General features: G+C 45.8%; 1 protein-coding gene across 1 annotated transcript in view; it reads right to left on the bottom strand.

Annotated features, from left to right (window-relative positions):
- KIF13B (kinesin family member 13B) overlaps nt 1–13,425 on the bottom strand; it is a 267,948-nt gene that overhangs the window by 5,364 nt on the left and 249,159 nt on the right. Inside the window, exons 38-39 of the mRNA XM_075556442.1 lie at nt 8,300–8,362; nt 4,454–5,450 (exon numbers count right to left, since the gene is read on the bottom strand). Coding sequence (XP_075412557.1) covers nt 4,454–5,450; nt 8,300–8,362 — 1,060 coding nt within the window. The remainder of the gene's footprint in view (nt 1–4,453; nt 5,451–8,299; nt 8,363–13,425) is intronic.

Raw genomic sequence — 13,425 nt, 5'->3', positions numbered from 1 at the left:
AGAAGCAATGACCAGTCTGACGATGGTAATAGGTAAAAATTCCAGTTATAATAACATCTAAATGAATAAAATACCTAGCAATAATGAAAATTATATATCATTCCTGAAAAAAATTAAACAGAAAGGAAGTAAATTAAATAAGACGTAAATAAAAGGAGAGCCATTCTGTGTACACGGGTTGGATAACCTCATATTGTCCAAATGCAAGTAATGCCACAGCGATCTGTTCATTCAGTGCCTTCTCCTTCAAGATTCGAGTAGCTTTCTTTACACAAACAGAAAAGCTAACCCTTGGGTTTATGTGGAACTGCAAGTGAGCCTTCATAAGCAAGGCCACCTTGAAAAAGGAGGAGAAAGCAAGAAGACTCCATCTCCGGATCTTAACACATACACTGTGTAAGGACAGACCGAGGACCATATCGCCAAGAGTTCAGAAATGCACTCGCACATCTTCCACACATCTTGATTTCCAACAAGAGCACTAAGTCCACTCAGTGGAGAAGCAATTGTCTCGTGAATGACTGTGCTGGGACAACCAGATTTCTGTAGGCAAAAACATAAACTTGGACCCATACCTCACTATAAACAAAAATGGATCAAGAACTTAAAAGACTGTGACCACACAAACCTTAGAAGAATATATAGGGGTGATGTTTTGGGACTTAGTATTTAGCAATTCTTAGAGCTTATATTAAGGGCACGAACAAAAAAAACAATAGATAAACAGAAGTTATCAAAATCAACAACTTATAGCCCCCAGAAGGCTTTTATTAGCAAAGTGAAAAGACAGCCTACACACTGGGGGGAAATAATTGAGGACTCCAAGGGTACGGCTGCCTGCTACCATGGACAACTTCGCTCACTAAAAATGTAGGGTCACTGTGAGTCAGAGCAGCTTGATAGCAGTAGGTTAAGCTAGGTTAGCATATAAATCTTATAAGGATTTCTGGTGGTGCAGTGGTACAGTGCTTGGCTGCGAACCAAAAGGCCAGAGGTTCAAAGCTACCAGGCAGCTCCAGAGCACAAAGCAGTGGTAACTTGTTCCCGTAAAGATTCACAGTCTTGGAAGCTCTAGGTGACTGACCCTATGAGGTTGCTGTGCGCAGAGGTACACTCAATGCCAGTGGGTGTGGTATATATCTTAGGTGGGTTTAATAGCCTGCAGAGATAGAGAAAGGCTATGACTTTTTTAAAAAATCGTTTTATTAGGGGTTCATACAACTCTTACCACAATCCATACATACATCAATTGTGTAAAGCACATCTATACATTCATTGCCCTCATCATTCTCAAAACATTTGCTCTCCACTTAAGCCCCTGGCGTCAGGTCCTCATTTTTTTTTTTACCCTCCCTCCCTGCTCCTCCCTCCTTCATGAACCCTTGATAATTAATAAATTATTATTTTGTCATATCTTGCCCTACCCAGTGTCTCCCTTCACTGACTTTTCTGTTGTCCGTCCCCCAGGGAGGAGGTCACATGTAGATCCTTGTCATCGGTTCCCTCTTTCCAACCCACTCTCCCTCTACCCTATCAGTATCGCCCCTCACACTCCTGGTCCTAAAGGGATCATCCACCCTGGATTCCCTGTGTTTCCAGTTCCTATCTGTACCAGTGCATATCGTCTGGTCTAGCCAGATTTGCAAGGGAGAATTCAGATCATGATGAGGCGGTGGGGAGAGGAAGCATTTAGGAACTAGAGCAAAGCTGTATTTTTCATCGATGCTACATTGCACCTTGACTGGCTTGTCTCTTCCCCTAGACCGCTCTGCAAGGGGATCTCCAGTGGCCGACAAACGGGCTTTGGGTCTCCACTCTGCACTCCCCACCTAATTCTCTATGGTAAGATTTTTTTGTTCTGATGATGGAACACAAAGATAAACACGTAGTAAAGAAAGATGAAGAACTTGGGGAGACAACTCTTCAAAGAAGACATAACAATGGTCACATGAAAAGTATTCAACTTCATGTTCAAAACTTGATACATTTTTTATCAAAATAAAAAGTTTCTGTGTGCTTCAGATGATACCAGCTGGTGAAATAGCCACCCACAAAATGGGAGGAAACATTTGCAGTCACATATTTCCTAAGGAACTTCTAGCTAGATTTTAAAACACTCTTCAGAGTAAATAATAAAAAGAAATATACACCACTTAAAAATGAGCAAATGTACTGGAGATCCCCTTGCAGAGGGGTCTCGGGGAGGAGACGAGTCAGTCGGGGTGCGATGTAGCAACAATGAAGAACACAGCTTTCCTCTAGTTCCTAAATGCTTTCTCCCCCAACCCCACCCCACTATCATGATCCAAATTCTACCTCACAAGTGTGGCTAGAGCAGAGGATGTAGACTGGTGCAGACAGGAACCATAAACACAGGGAATCCAGGGTGGATGATTCCTTCAGGACCTGTGGTGAGACTGGCAATACCAGAAGGGTGGAGGGAGGGTGGGTTGGAAAGGGGGAACCGATTACAAGGATCTACATGTAACCTCCTCCCCAGGGGATGGACAACAGAAAAGTCAGTGAAGGGAGACGCTGGGCAGGGCAAGAAATGACAAAATAATAATTTATCAATTATCAAGGGTTCATGAGGGAGGGAGGAGCGGGGAGGGAGGGGAAAAATGGGAACCTGATGCCAGAGGCTTAAGTGGAGAGCAAATGTTTTGAGAATGACGAGGGCAATGAATGTACAGATGTGCTTTACACAATTGATGTATGTATGGATTGTGATAAGAGTTGTATGAGCTCCTAATAAAATGATTAAAAAATAAAAATGGGCAAATGTTTTGAACACACATTCTCCAAAGGAGACAGAGGATGGCCAGTAAGCACATGAAAAGATGCTCACCTCATCAGGGAAATGCAAATCAAAACCAAGTGAGATACCACCTCACCATCTACTAATCAAAACCACAGGCAGTAGGAGATGTCCTCGAAGATGTGGAGAAAGTGGATTCCCCACACAGTGCTGGTGGGAATGTGAGATGGTGGTGCCATTCACAACAGTTTGGAAATGCCTCAGAACACAACCATCGATTTAACTCCTAGGGATATACTGAAGAGAAGCGAAACATACAGGCACATAAAACTGTGTACGGAGCATTCACAGCAGTGTTACTTACACCGCAGCACAGATGAACCTCACAAACATCAGCTACCATCAAAGAAGCCAGTCACAACAGACCACGTGTTGTGTGGCTCTTTTTAAAAAAAAAAAAAGACCTTACAGGAAAATTAGAGCCATAGAAGATAGATTAATGTTTGCCTAAGACTGGGTAAAAGGGGCCCTGGTCATATAGTGATTATACATTAGTCTGCTGACCACAAGATCAGCAGTTTGAAACCACCAGCTGCTCCATGGGAGAAAGACGAGGCTTTCTACTCTATTACAGAGTTACACTCTCAGAAATCCACAGTAACTCAACCTGTCTTACAGGCTTGTTCTGAGTCAGAGTTGACTCAATGGCAGTAAGTTTGGTTTGGCTTGGTTTAGTTTGGAAGACTGGGTGAAAGGAGCCTTGGTGTGTGGTGGGTTAGGCATTGGGCTGATAACCACAAGGCTGGCAGTTCAAAGCCAGCAGTCACTCTGCAGGAGACAGCTGAGGCTGTCTGCTGCAGTAGAGACTGACAAAAGAGACCTCACGTAAGGTCCCTGGGGGTCAGAATGAACGCAATGCAGTGGGTTGGGTTTGGAGTTTGGGTAATGCTGAGTGAGCAGTGACTGCGAATGGGCAGGAGGTGTCTTTTGTGGGGGGTGAACATGGTCCAAATGTAAAATATGGTGAAAGCTGTCCAACTCTCTCCATGTGTACAAAAAGCTACTGAAAGTGGGAAAGTTTTATGGGATATGTTCATAAAACCATGAAAAAAACAACTGTTTTTGAACTCGTGAAGGACAACATATTTCCTGAAGCCCCGTCCCTCAGTTTTTATGATGCTGGTGGTCTGTTGCATTTCAAATCCACTACTCCATAGTGGGAAATGGAGAGTGACCAACTGCAATGGCTCCTAGAGCATCGTATCCAGAGGATCCCAGTGCTGGGTCAAGGGACCCAGTCTGCCTCTAGGGAAGTGAGCACCATGTGCGCTTCTGTGTTTGCAACCTGATCTTCAAAGTCAAATACAGCTGAGCTCAAATGTAGGTGCTTCTGTGACTAAAAAGTACATTGAACTTCATCATCATGGAATTTATGCTTGCCTTTAATCACTGGCTTAGGTTTCTGACATGTGCCTAGTGGTTTAAAAGGAGACTTAGTCTTAAATTTGTCTGGTGAAAATCCTTAGTTTTGAAAAGTGGGGACACTGAGGCACTGAGAAGTCACCAAACTTACTGGCAGAGCCTGACATGAAGGCCAGCTCTCCTGATCCCAGCCCTGCACTTTCTCCATAAACCCCATGGACAGGCGACATCGCCGGCAACACCAAGCATCTGCTCCAAACAAGTATCACTCACCTGAAGGTAAGTCGAGCTCTACTCCAATCCATGTTCCCTCCTTAAAGTCAGTCGGCCCAATGTATCTCACGATGCCCATTTTGTTCGTGCCAACAGTAACATATTCTCCCTCTTTGAGCCACTCCGGGACTTCACTGGCTTCTTCAGAGTCTGACGTAACTTCCAGTTTTTCTAAAGCCTGATCCCCGGAGTTGTCACCTAACCCTCCTGAGGCGAGGTGCTCCTCCTCAGTGCCTGAGGAGCAACTGGAGTCCCCGCCAAGCATGCGAGAGAATGACTTCAGCTCAGAGGTTCGCACCTTCTGGATTCTGAAAGGAGATGCTGGTGCAGGCAACTGAGATCGGAAATCAGGAGACACATGTGGCTTGGAGATGTCTGGCTTCACCGGTTCCTCTGGGCTCCCCGGCGACGTGGTGGCAGAGGAAACTGTCCCTACAGTCTGCTGGCTGGGTGATTCCTTTTGGGGGGCAGAACTGGGAAGACACGGTGGTACACCAATAGTGAGGGAGGCTCCTGCCAGATCTTCACTCTGCTTCTCGGAGGAATGCGACACCTTGGCTGTCAGTGCTCCATTACTATTGCACTGAGCAGCAAGCTTTGGTTGGACTGGCAGTGATGGCAGGCTGGTCTGATTCTCCAAAGGAGAAGGAAGGTGGCTCTCTGTGCATGACCCGGGCGATAGAAATGGAAGGTCAGACTCAAGGGGGGCCTGGCAGATGGGAGTTGGCGGGGAGCTGGGCGTGGTTTGGGCAGTGCCATCAAGACCACTTGTGAGTGCATCCGAGAGAGTTGCTGTGGAAACGCTGTGGGAGAAGTAACCACTGGAGGCTTCACTCAGGGGGCTGGGTGGACCTTCTGGAGCTTCCTGGGCCTGCATGTTTGAGAGAAGTGAGTGCTGGGAAGGCACGTGAGCTGGCTTGTCACAGATCTTCACCACAGAAGCAATGTGCACAGTCACTCCAGGTGTCTCGCTCACTCCCACACTCTCCCGGGGAACCTGAGACAGAAAAGTGGGCAGCATAACTATTTAGAATTTAAAGTTAGGGATTCGCTTTCCAAAGACCTGGAAATGAGTATGCTGCTAGCAGAAGCATGGCTTCCACCGTGGATAGAGTGGAGTAAGACAGACCTGCCTCTGTCGCAGTTCTGCCAGGTATTTTGGTGTGACTTTGGCTTTCAGCTACTCAACACTGACTGCTAGGTGCTGGTGGTAGAGTCCCCAGACAAAATGAACAGAGTCCCCGCGTGTTTCTTCACTTGTGCATACAAACCCTGATCTCTACCACACAGGCTTCCTGTGACAGAACAAGAGGCAAAACTCTTACTCCAGAATACGGTGCAGACCCGAGTACTCCCTCGTCACCCAGCACCACCCTCCTGCCTCGGGCTTCAAGCCTGCTCCCTTGGAAACACAGAAGACCTGCCCACCACAGACTTCTCAAGGAAATTCTGAGTATCATTTGAAAGCCCAGAAGAGTTCTTTTCTGTGGAAAAATTTAAATGATGATCTATCTCATCAAGGACTTGCTTCATCAGCTCACATACATGCATGCAAATGACTATGGGCTGTGCCTGGCCAGGGGTCACACAGAAAGACCAGGAGGAGGCTCCTTGTGGCTCTGCCCTGCTTTTGAAGACTGATTCCATGTCTTGGGTCAGGGGTATCTCAGACACCTGGGAGACAGGGCAAACAGCAGACAGCCTCCTGGTGAGGCGCAGAGTGCGGGACAGGCCCGGCAGCCTGGGGATGCTGCCCCTTGCACATCAGTCTATCTCGGAGACACTCTGACAGGGCGCACACACACTAAACCCCTTTTTCATCAGGGAAGATGACAGCTACCGTTTATCCAAATCCCACTGTGTCTGTGGTGCTGGGAACGTGGTCTATTTGTTTAGAACCTAAGCCCATTTCAGAAGCTGGCAAATTATCTTTCTATTCCTGATTCGCAATGACGAGGGGAGGGTTAAGGAGCCAGGGACAGCAAATGAGGGTGTTAGGGTAGAGTAGGGTGCCATTTAGAAAAAGAAATATGTTTTCGAATATTTACAGAAAGATAATTTATATTACAGGAATGGTCATTTTCCATTTGAAACACAGGATTTATTTGAACTGGGAAACAGCTGTGATCTATAAGTCTCTTACAGTCACTTGGCTTAACTCAGCAGTTTGATAAATCATGCATCCTCACGTGAATTGTCATTTATATTCCTGTTCGTTTCCAGAGGCCTCCTCTCTCCACAAGGCACACTTTCAGGGTATGAAATGAACTGCACCTTTTGAGATTAACAGCCCATTTTTGTGATGGATCTCTAGGCTGCAAAATTTACTAAATCCAATAGATCAATAACTGTCACTAGCATATATACTCTAAACGATTAGGTGATCCTTCAATCATTTTTCTTCTGTAACTTGTACATTTTTTTATTCTTTTCTATTTTAGATATCACTAGCCATGCAGCAAAGAATACGCAAACCACACTGGTAAGAGACTAGAATCAGAACAGTACTGCAATAGGACATGCCCATAACCCGCACCCGGTGAGACCCGGTCACTGTCGCCAACACATCAACAACTTATCCAGCTGGGTCCTGTCCTGAGGAGAAATCAATCAAGAAAAACGCCTTTTATTTACATGCGGTGATCAGTGATCCCATTGCTTCTTTTGATGGAGGCCCAGAAGCAATACAAGGGGCTTCAGCAAGTTCGTGGAAAGAATGTCCCTCATATCAGATGTATTGTACAAAACGGCCCAGAGCAGTGAGAGGGTTTATCCTAGACACCCAATGGTTAAGAAGAAGAGATGAGAACTCTGTCTGTCCCACAGTGACAGTAAGGGACAGATCAAAGATGGCAACCTCCTTCACTGGCTGCAGCGTCCTTCCTGAGGAGCCCCAGGGCAGCCCAGATCCTCCCATTACTGCAGACCAGGCAGCCGCTGCCCCAGGGCCTGCAGTGCACTGTGAGGTGAAAAATCTGCCATTGTTAGAGTACACCCTCATCATTCAGGAACACTTCCAGAGACTTCAGGGAAAGCCCAGGATTGTGGACACAGACAGATGAGCAGCCAGGGCACCCTGGGCTACAGGGGTTGTGCCGGGTCAGGACCTTGCTCTCACTCTGACCCACTGGTCTTGCAGCTCAAGTCCAAAGCCCTTCCTCAGCTAAATGGCACATGGGCCTCGCGGAGCCGGGAAGGGCTGCTGGACGATGGTTAACTGGTCCTGTCTACCACACACACGAAGGACTCGAAGGGGTCTTTTTAGTCATGAGTGGCAAGAAAGGGGCCGCTGGGGTGTTTTTTTTCTTTCCTGTTGTCTTACTAACTAAATTCTCCTGTGAAGATACAGCATGTCCTGGGAGCATGAAAGCACAGTGGGAGAAAATAGAGCTGCTATTCATAAGATTAGAAGTGCTGTTGATCTGCGGGAGAGCATAAGAGACTCTTTTCTCCCCAGTTCAGCATTAGTCTTTTCACGCTGATATCATGAATCAGAATGAAATGTAAAACTGAGAATTAAGCAAAACACTTAGAATAAGGAGATTGTTCTGTTTATAGAAATCACCTTTGCCTAGCAGTGGGCTATTACAGCAGCAGACTGCATTAGCAGTCAAGCACCTAAAAGTTTAGCAATCATATGATTAACAAGTTGAAAATAGAAAAGTGTAACAAGGAAAATATAGAGGGAGACGACAGTGACCTACATTATAGTTAATTATCAAAGTGGGAGCGTTTAAAAACAACAACAACAACTGTGCGTGTGGACCAAGTAATTATAGCATCAGGGCCACCCATTGTATATGGAGCAGCCACCAGCAACTGCCACCGGCGGGCAGGCTGACTTACCTCCTCCATCTGGGCCACCCCGACATCTGGGAGGGTAGACTGCACCATGATTCGGGGAATGGGCTGAGAAAAAAGCAAAGGGGCAAGTCACCCAGCAGCTCGGTGGAAATGCGGGACCAAGAGCAGCAGCAGCAGGATCAGCAGCAAATGCCGTCAGTGGGCAGGCTTCAGGGTCAGTCAGAGGGCCCACCAGACATGACCTTTTACAAGTGTTAGGAATTCTAACAAGACACTACCAGTTAGCTGTACCAGTCTGCGGGGCAGCTGCATACTGCCCAGGCTGAGACACGGGAAAGACAGCGCCAGCGAGGGGAGACAGGAGCACAGAGGATGCCCTCACACACATTCACAGGCCCTCTCTAGTTCTACAATCATATTCACAAACACACCAACCAAGGGTTGTGTAGGGATTTCTCAAGCAAAGTGACAGGGTCAGGAAAGACTTTAAGCAAGAGTTCTTTGAAATCACCAACAGCTTGGTGGGAGAAAGACTGGGCTTTCAGCTCCAATACATAGAGTCTCAGAAACCCACAGGGGTCGATCGGAGTCAGTATTAACTTGATGGCAGTGAGTTTGGTTTTGGATGGTAGACAAATTGTTGAAGAGATACCAGCAACCAACCAAACAGATGCAAGTGATTAGAGCTGAATTATGGAGGCAAGCAATAACACAAGAATGAAGGAAGAAGACTGTTACTTATGGACATGTGATCCACAGAACATTAACATGTTATCATTAATAAATATATGTACATATAGTTAGATATGTGTGAATATGTATGAAATTAACAGATATGTCTGTAAATAATTAGATACAAGTATAAATATGGATATAGACCAAGAAACATGTATGTTTATGTAATGAGAGCTGGGGCAGGGACAAGGCAGAGCATCGGGCTTGCAGCTGTGAGGGGAGAAATTCACGCTGCAGCTGTGGAGTGTCCAATGGCAGTTGGACACATAGTCATCCACAGAAGAAAACAAGAATCTACCTCAGTCCCCAACTCCAGCTCTTCCTTCTCCAGCACAGGGTCTGGGCCAAATCTCTGTCTGCTGGGTAACTGGGTGTCCCTCAAATTCTCATCCATCAGGAACTGTGGCATTGTTCGGAAATAGGGTCTTTGCAGATATAACTAGTTACGGTGAGGACATACTCCATGACTGTGACCTACATCTATCACCAGTCTCCTTGTACAGGAGGAATATAGCCAGGGGATGATGGAGGCAAACTATGGCTGAGGAATCGGAAAACCAAGCAAAGCCAAAAACTGCCACCAGACACAGAGAAGAGGTCGAGAAGGATTCTTCCCTGAGACTCTGGAGGGAGCGCAGCCCTGATGAAGGCTGAATTCAACTTCTAACATGCACAGAGGAGAGAGAGTACATTTCTGAAGACTCCGTGGCTGCCGTAGGGAAATGGTATGTTCTAGCTGTTCTCCTTCCACCAGGGCCCGTTCCAGTAGAGCAAATCCTCCTTATGCTCCACCACACTGAGTACATTGAGTTTGCTTCCGGCCCAGGGCGAGGGTCTTCCCTCTTGTTCAGCCCAAGGGATCAAGACCTAGTTGCTCTTATATCATCTAATTAAAAATTCCTAAAGACCCATAATGACCACGTTTTCCCTTCTGTCCTGGACACACCCATTCCTTCTGGTTCCTGTGGTGTGTCTTGAGTGCCTGAGTCTATGAAGACTCCCCAGAGTCTATAGGCACTAAGCTGGACCCCTGACGTCTTATGTCCGACTGGAGGGAGGGGGAGTACAAATCTTAATTTAAGGGAAGTAAGCTCACTGGGAATAAGGGAGCCCACATAGCTGGGAGTTAACCTTAGTGGAATGTGAGCACCAAATAGCCTTGAGTGAATGATCCCTACATGGATAAGAGGCAGGTCAAGAGGCAGCTCTCAGGAAATACTACATGATTTAAAATAAGGTATGGTGTGCGTTACAGCAGTATTTTGTTCTGTTGTACATTGGGTCATTAGTCGGAACCAGCTGGACGGCACCTAACAAGAACAGCATCTAAAATAACAACAGTCAATTGCAACTCAAAACCAACTATGGTGTGGGGACTGCTTTCGGGGGAAAAAGTTCTGCAGGTGATTAATCTGAGCGAAGGTAAGAGAATACTAATAGGACTTTATGTGAGGCATGGAGGAGAGGGGAGGTTACACTCACTGCCATTGAGTCGATTCCAGTGCATGGTGATGTTATAAGACATGGTAGAACCTGCTCCTGTAGGTTTTCAAGACTGTAACTTTTTTTTAAATTAAAAGATCATTTTATTGGGGACTCTTACTGCTCTTATAACAATCAATTGTATGAAGCATATTTGTACGCACGTTGTCATCATCATTTTCTAAACATGTACTTTCTATTTGAGCCCTTGGTATCAGCTCTTCCCCCCCCCCACGCTTCATGATTCCTTGCTAAATTACACATTATTATTATTTTCATATCTTACACCAACTACTGTCTCCCTTCCCCCACAGTTTCTGTTGTTCATCCCCCTGGGGTGGGGGTGATTATGTGTGGATCATTGCAATCAGTTCCCCCTCCCACCTTCCCCCTCCCCTCCTGGTATGGCTACTCCCATTTCAGGAACAGGAATGCAACTCTTCCCAGGAGCAGAAAGCCTCCTTTTTCTCCCTCGGAGCAGCTGGAAGTTTCTTAACAGCAGACAATGAGGTTAGCATTCAAACTTGTAGCTATTACGCCACCAAGCTCCAAAATATTTATATTCTTTGGGTAAGTCTCCTTTACAACAGATAAAATGGGAGACTAATTTCCCCACTAAGATGAAACTTACCCCATGAAAAAACAAAAATGTAAAAGCCCCACCAAGGATGAGACTGTAATGACCGGGGATGGAACCGCCTCTAAAAGGAGCTGGTTCTTGCCCTCCTATAGAGGGCCTAGAAACACAATTTATGACTCAGAATAAGCAGAGAAATCCAATAGCTCCTTAAAACATATTTGCTGAAATACCATTAAAAAAACTGACTGCTACACTCAGCTGGCATCCAGGGCAGCCCACAGGGCTTCCCAATGTCACTGGCGTAAGCTTTGTCTCCTCCCTATCAGCAACCACTCTTCTCTCACCGACAGTGACCCCTTCTTAATCAGGCAAGATGAAAATGCCCACTGCACCCCCAACCAGTCAACTGAATTGCGAATTGGAAAATAAGTTGATTAAACATATTCAAAACTGCCCTCTGACTCACCCCTCAAAACCAAACCAAACCAAGCCACTGTGTTTAAATAAGCAGAGATCAGCTCTGCACAGCTCCGGCACAGTGTCAGGTACTCTGACCACAGCTGCTTGATGGCTCAAGCCAGTCTCTTCACGCTTCCTCCCGGGAAATGGTGGCTGACAGACATGCCTCTGGTGAAGGGGGGTAACCTTTAACAGGCTCAGTGGAGGTGAGGTAGCTACTTCTACAACAGAGGACCTTGAAAAGTGCGTGCTAGAGGGAGCGGCCGTAGAGATGACACAGACTGGCCGTGCATTCGTTTTCGCTGAAGCTAGTTGCTGAGATTGCATATCCATGTGGTATACTATTCTCTCTCTACTTTTGAATATTTCAAAATTTTTACGTAATCAACAATTTTAAATGTATGCTGCTCAAATCAAATTACTCATTACAATAAGTACTAATATGGGTCTATTTGTATCACTGAGACTTTGCAAGCTTCTGAGAAGCTGGAAGCTATGTCACCAGGATTTCAAATACCATGGCTGGCAGGTTTCAGTGGCACTTCCAGACTAACACTGGGAAGAAAGGTCTGGTGATGTAACTCTGAAAACTAACCAATGAAACCCTTATAGATCACAGCAGAACACTGTCCAACTCACTTGCTTTGGACATGTCATCAGGCAAGATCAATCACTGCAGAACATGTCTTTTGTTCCTTGGTGAGATGTACTGGCCCAGTAAGTGCACTGATAACCTCGATCTGGAGGATGGCAGGGGACTGGGCAGTATCCTATGCTGTGGTACACAATGCTGACGTGAGCTATAGTGAACTCAACTGCAGCTCTCTACCTACGTAAGAAGAAAGAAAAGTCGAGTTCGGAGTCTCATGGACAAATCCATTGACAGATTTATCAAGCCCCACAATGTACAAGGCTTTGACTGTGGGGAGCACACAGAAAGACAAAGGCTTTGGTCTTGACAGATCGATAATTTAGTTTGGATGTATGAAAATCACTAATATAATAAAAAATATGGACGATCTTAGAATGAAGTTTCCAAAGCAAAGAGAATTCAAATGAGGAAAGGCTCACAAGTAGAAAAGATCTAGAAAGCCTTTGTGAGGGTCATTTTGTTTTTGAGGCAGGCCTTGGAGGAAGAGATTTCCCATGGCAGAGACACTGCTAGTAACGGGGGCGCTTTGGTATAAAGTGTGGTTTGTGGCCAGCAGGACAGCCAAAGAACCATTTTTTGTATGGGAAGAGTTCTCTCTACTTACATTTCTACCCTGGAGAGAGCAACACCTTCTAGGCCTTCACGGAGAATGCGCTAACCACAGGTCCCCAAACTTATTTATAGCCTACTTCCCCTCACCCCCAGCAATGAAAACATTTCATACCACAGTCCATAATCCAGGGAAAAGTAGGTATCTCCCTCTGGATCATCCCACTTTGGGAAACACTGAAGTAGCCTGACCAGCACTGGGTAGAGGTAAGAAAGGTTAGGACCATGGAAGGAGGTCATGTGAGCTTAGGGTTGATTTTCACAGACACCGAAGAGTGAGTAATCAGCTGAATACAACCATCAATAAACCTATGCAGAAGATATTATTCCTTAGGTAGAGGAGATATTAAATATAGGATGATCTATTAAGAACTTCAACGATTCCGTGGAGGGTTAACAAACATATGAACTTGGATAAGAAGAGGGAAAGGAAACAAATTAAAGCTGAGCAACATAAAGGATGTCATTTGTTACTTGGAAACAACTGGCTGTGGAGGCTGGGGAAATACCAAGAGTCAAAGGTGACTCCCAGGAAATGGGGATGAAGATAAGAAGGGCAGACGATGCTTAAGGCGCCTGTGTGTGCACCTGTGCATGTGTGTGCGTGTACGTGCCTGCAGGGGTGGGGAATAGAGAGCTTACTATATTTGG

The sequence above is a fragment of the Tenrec ecaudatus genome, chromosome 8 (assembly GCF_050624435.1).
Source record: "Tenrec ecaudatus isolate mTenEca1 chromosome 8, mTenEca1.hap1, whole genome shotgun sequence".
In the NCBI taxonomy this organism is placed as follows: domain Eukaryota; kingdom Metazoa; phylum Chordata; class Mammalia; order Afrosoricida; family Tenrecidae; genus Tenrec; species Tenrec ecaudatus.
The sequence above is the reverse complement of the archived record's forward strand: the minus strand, read 5'-3'. Positions and strand labels throughout refer to the sequence as shown.